The sequence below is a fragment of the Dipteris shenzhenensis genome, chromosome 1 (genome assembly GCF_047967505.1).
Source record: "Dipteris shenzhenensis isolate YYH24624 ecotype China chromosome 1, Dip_SZ_1.0, whole genome shotgun sequence".
Taxonomy (NCBI): Eukaryota; Viridiplantae; Streptophyta; class Polypodiopsida; order Gleicheniales; family Dipteridaceae; genus Dipteris; species Dipteris shenzhenensis.
This window is the reverse complement of record NC_141596.1, coordinates 48,177,717-48,183,259: the sequence shown is the minus strand read 5'-3', so window position 1 is coordinate 48,183,259 and position 5,543 is coordinate 48,177,717. Positions and strand designations below refer to the sequence as shown.

General features: G+C 37.2%; 1 protein-coding gene across 1 annotated transcript; it reads left to right on the top strand.

Moving 5' to 3' along the window:
- The first annotated feature begins 381 nt into the window (after nt 1-381).
- On the top strand, nt 382-707 carry LOC147905956 (uncharacterized). Its single transcript, XM_087380664.1, has 2 exons — nt 382-505; nt 631-707. The coding sequence occupies exons 1-2, from the start codon at nt 382-384 to the stop codon at nt 705-707; spliced, it is 201 nt and encodes a 66-aa protein (XP_087236790.1).
- The last annotated feature ends 4,836 nt before the right edge of the window (nt 708-5,543 follow it).

Sequence of the window (5,543 nt, the reverse complement as noted above, 5' to 3'; positions counted from 1 at the left end):
GTATTTGTTGTGTATGAGTTCCCCAAGTATTTGGCCATATATAAAAACTGGAGTGAGAGTCTTTGCAAAAGCTGAACTACAAGTTACAATCACGAGGTGTAAAAAATCCTAAGACACTTTTGTATGCTTCTCAATTGTGGTTAGCTTCGTAAGGGGAATGAACAACTTGTAGGGTGATGTGACTACCTTACTCTTGATGGTCGCTATGTTAGAAGAGTGAGGACGTAGGTTAGTATAAATAAAAGGTGAGAGGACAAAAGAAAAAGAAGGAAACTATCCGCATGCGACGGTTATTATGGTTTTCGAAAGATTGGTAGCCTAAGGTTCTTCATCGTGGACGGCAAGAACGACAGCGTAGAGTTGATACAGCGGCCGATCCCAATGGCTGATAATTCTGGCAGCAATAACCCAATAAAAGCCGCCGTGGAGGATTACAGCGTGCGCCCAGACGTCTACAACCTTCTGTTCCATTTTGTCACGGAGCTTCTCACCTCGCAGCCGCCAGGTATCGTTGATTCTCTCAATTGAAACTCGAATTCTTCTGTTGTTTCTCCTTCTTTTGTAGGCGAGCTTCCCGCAGTCACAAATCGCAACCACCTTGACACTTCACGTCATGATCTGATTTTTCAGACCCTTTAAAGTATATGATCGAATGGAGTCGCAATCAGTTGGAAGAGAAAGATAAAAATAAGAAAACACAGCCTTAGGGCTGTGCCATAAATTTGCATTACCTCCGGGCCGCCGTTCAAAGTGCCGTGACTTTTCTCCATAAAATTCCAGCTTTATGAATGACCTTATTACTTTCAACAGTGTCTGATTGAATCTGACCGATATGTACTAAATAACAGGGGGCATACTAAATTTTGGGAATTCTTTTTTGTCATGCAAAATGCCAAACTTTTGGTTTTGTCGCAAGATTTCTTAGTTGCCCTCTCTCTCGCTCTCCCCTAGCTAGCTAGCTAGCTAACATTAGTGCACAAATCACCTCTTCTAGAATCCTAGTGAGAGAAATTCTCAAATTTTATGCAATCAATGAGCTATAATTTCTAATCAATGAGCGTGTTTTTTAACATCAAGATGAACTTCTCCAATATCAAGTGTCTTATCTGCCATCTAGTGGGTTTTAAAATCCTCTTTAGTTACAAAACACATTATTTTTTGTCCTTGGAGGAGTATAGAAGGCATAGCCACAAGCTTATGTACATTTAATGAATTTTCCCTATCTTCTTAGGTAAAGCCACAAGTGAAGTTTAAGTCACAAGTGGAGTAAGGAGCGAATGAGTGCATGGGTTAAGAAGGGATTACAGGAGGTATGGGACGATTAGTGGGCTTGGTATGTGGGATGGTTAAAAAGAAAGTGTAAAGGTAAGATTTCACGGGGGTACATAAAAGAATAATTCATAGTTAGGAAAGTATTCATGTGTGTGTGTGTGTGTGTTCGTGTGTAAAGAAACAAGTGTCTGTGTGTGTGAGATACATTTACTAATCAATTTTTTTTATTTTTTTATTTGTGTGTGTGTGTGTGTGGCCCACCCCCAACCTAGACGGTAAGACCACATGGTGGAGAGTAAGCCTACCATGTGGAACTTACTCCCCACCTACTCATAATAAGTGAATAAAAGTGGATCTATATGATAAGTGTCAAAATGAAAAAATAATGCCAATAGTAAATGCGTAAACCACTTCTACAAAATAGATATAAAAGTTAGTAAGAAATAAGGTGAATCACAACATGACTAGGGATTATCCATGCTAAAGAATTATCCAATGGATGTGAATTAATTGTATGGCACTAGCCCGGACCAAAGGCTAATTGGGAAATCAAAGTGTGTGTTTAGATTAAAAAGTCCCATCAATAATTGAGCCATATAATTAATTCCATCAATTGGATAAAATGTTTAAAAAGGAAAAGATATAAGGAAAAAATGTTTCAAACATCTAAGTTGAAAAATGCAACTAGAGTTTGCAAATTTTTTTATCAAATTAAGAATTTTTAATAATACTGAGTTTGACAAACATAATATTGAAAAAAGATGTCGAATCCTCAAGCAGTCCAGTATCTAATGTTGGGGTCCACTTGCCTACCATCATCAAAACAAACTAGGTGTTAGAACATCATAGTTACGTTTGGGTAGACAAGTAATGCATGTTTTTCTCGGCTTGTTATCACTTTACCTAGGAATATAGACAGCCATATGGATTCTTAGATAATTTTTTATAATAAAAAATTAAGCCACAAGTGAAGTTTAAGTCACAATTGGAGTAAGGAGCGAATGAGTGCATGGGTTAAGAAGGGATTACAGGAGGTATGGGATGATTAGTGGGCTTGGTATGTCGGTTGGTTAAAAAGAAAGTGTAAAGGGAAGATTTTATGGGGGTACATAAAAGAGTAATTCATAGTCAGGGAAGTATGCATGTGTGTGTGTGTTCGTGAGCTACATTTACTAATCAAATTTATTTATTTTTTTTGTGTGTGTGTGTGAGTGTGTGTTTCCTACTATCATAGTACTACATCCGAAGTCATGGTTAGGCTCCTCAAGGCAATGCAATCATAACCATCACTTTTTCATAAAATGAATAAGGATTCTCACATGCATAACGTCCATTCTCCAAGGAATACATTATCCAATAAGATGAACAAGTTTCAATGGTTGATGGACCCCAATCCAAAATAGTACATTCCTATCAGTTGTATTGTATACCAATGTAGAATTGTACAGCAAAATAAATTTTAAGTTGTACTATTCCGATCACAAGTGGTGGCAAAAGTGCTCCAATCTCATTTGGCATCATCCATGCAGAAGGTAAGATGACTCACCTAGCACTGTCACAACTACTTGTTACAGAAGCCAGGCTTCAACACCCACTTATGGTTGTCCACAAAACAGCGAAGACTAAAAATGAGAATTAAGGAGGAATTAAGGAGACCCACTTTTCCTTTTGTATTATATTAAAATGATAGCTAAACATAACCAAATATAATCTATGAATGAAGGGCCCAATATAACAAATAGGGCCAGTCCACAAAACACGGTTTGGGACTTTTCCAGGTAAGAAAATGCTTCCTCTTTCTCCCTTTTGTTATTTCCGTTATTTGCATTGGCCACAAAACAGCGAAGACTAAAAATGAGAATTAAGGAGACCCAATTTTCCTTTTGTATTATATCAAAATGATAGATAAACATAACCAAATATAATCTATGAATGAAGGGCCCAATATAACAAATAGGGCCAGTCCACAAAACACGGTTTGGGACTTTTCTAGGTAAGAAAGTGCTTCCTCTTTCTCCCTTTTATTATTTTCGTTATTTGCATTGGCCTGCATCTAATGCCTTAAGCACTAGCTGCAGTGATGGGCATAGGAACCCTCTCTTTCCCTCTCTTCTCTTATCCCCTCTTATTCCCCTCTTTTCCTCTTTTCCTCCCTCTTTCCCCCCCTCTTTCCCTCATATGCTCATGCATAAGCATAAGCATAAGCATAATCTTTCTCTCTTTTTGTCTTATGCATATGTTTTTCCTTCTCTTATGCTTATGCTCTTTTTCCCTCTTGTTTTTCCCTTCTTTCAATCTATTTTCCCCTCTTCCTTCTCTTATTTTCCACTCTCTTTTTTCCTCTCTTTTTCTCCTCTTTTCATAAGCATATGTATTTGCCTATGCTTATGCTTATGTATGAGCATATGCTCATATGCTCATGCATAACTTACAAGCTTATGCTTTCTCTCTATTTCTCTTATGCTTATATGCTCATGCATAAGCATAAGCATATGCTTTCTTTCTTTTTCTCTTATGCTTATGCTCTTTTTCCCTCTTCCTTCTCTTATGCTTATGCTCTTTTCCTCTCTTCTTTTTTTCCTCTTTCGATCTCTTTTCCCCTCTTCTTTCTCTTCTTTTTCCCCTTTTCCTTCTCTTATGCTTATGCTCTTTTCCTCCCCTCTTTCAATCTCTTTTCCCCTCTTTCTTCTTATGCTTATGCTCTTCTTTTTTCCTCTCTTTCAATCTCTTTTCCCCTCTTTCAATCTCTTTTTCCCCCCTTTCAATCTCTTTTCCCCTCTTCCTTCTCTTATGCTTATGCTCTTTTCCCCTCTTCTTTTTCCCCTCTTTCAATCTCTGTTCCCCTCTTCCTTCTCTTGTTTTCCCCCTCTTTGGAGCGCAGTCAGAGTTGAAGTGCGGCGGTGTGATTGGAGCAAGAAGTTTGTCGAAGAAGGTGCTTTGTTTGCTTGTCGGAGGTTGTGCGCTCTATGGCCTTTGAGGTTGTAGGAGACTATAGTCAGCACAATTGTGCTAGCTTTATGCATTAGTGCAGTCATGCCCTAGTGCAAGGACATCATCAGATTCAACCATAGTGCAAGCTGGGAAATCTCAGTGTTTCATCATGCACTTATGATTGTAGTATAAATCCTTAGGGAATTTTTGGGGTACCATAAGGGAGTCTCTAGGGTATCCTGAGGGAATTTTTGAGATACCATAAGGAATTATTAAGGCACCATAAGGAACATTTGGGGGTATCACAAGGGACTTTTTGGGATAATCTACAATGTGCTTTGGATGGTATGTTGGGAAATTTTGACTCTATAAGATACTTCAAAAGGTACAATCAGGTACATTGAAGACATACCAAGAGGTAATTTGTAGGTTGAAACATGGGCCTTTCTAGGAACTACAAGATAACTTTTAGGGTACCACAAGGGACTTTTGGAGTACCATAATGGATTTTTTAGGGTACCACAAGGGAATATTTTAGGTACCATAGGGGACTTTTAGGGGTACCACAAGGGACTTTTTGGGGTCTCATAAGAATTCATTCAAGATCCCACAAGGGACTTTATGGATACCATAATAGAATTTTTAGATCCCCTAGAGACTTTTTTAGATACCATAAGGGTCCTTTGGGGTACCATGAGGTACTTCAATTTGAATTGGAAAGTACCCTATTTGAAAACACTCAAAGACATGAAATTGCTTTAGATATGTTGTATGCAATTAAATAATAAGTAATCAGCCTTTTCAAAATTTAGCAAGATTTTATTATTGAGTGTGCATGCAAATATAATTTGATTTAGAGTTCACATTATGTGAGAAGAATATAAATAATATTGCTACATTGTGACATGGCTTTGTAAACTCTCTTTTTATTTCCTACTTTATTTTGCATTTGGTTTCAAATTTTATTAGTATAAATAAGAGAATATTGTGTGTGTGTGTGTGTGTGTGAACATAAGAGAGAGAGAGAGAGAGAGAGAGTCAATGTCTAATAATATTTTTGAAATGACACTTTCCTTTTTTTTCATGGATTTCCACATTGCAATGAATTACATACATAAAGACCATCATCATCGAGGGACACAAATTCTCCTCATGTGGAATTTATAGCAAATCATAACCAAAAGACATGAATTTTGCTACAAACGATTACAAAATCACATTATAAAGGAAATAATATTGTCATATCAAAGCTATATAATGTCAAACAATAGAATTGATTTATTGAAATCTCAAAGGAGAGATATAACCTATGCTCACACCATCCATAAAGTCAGGTATGA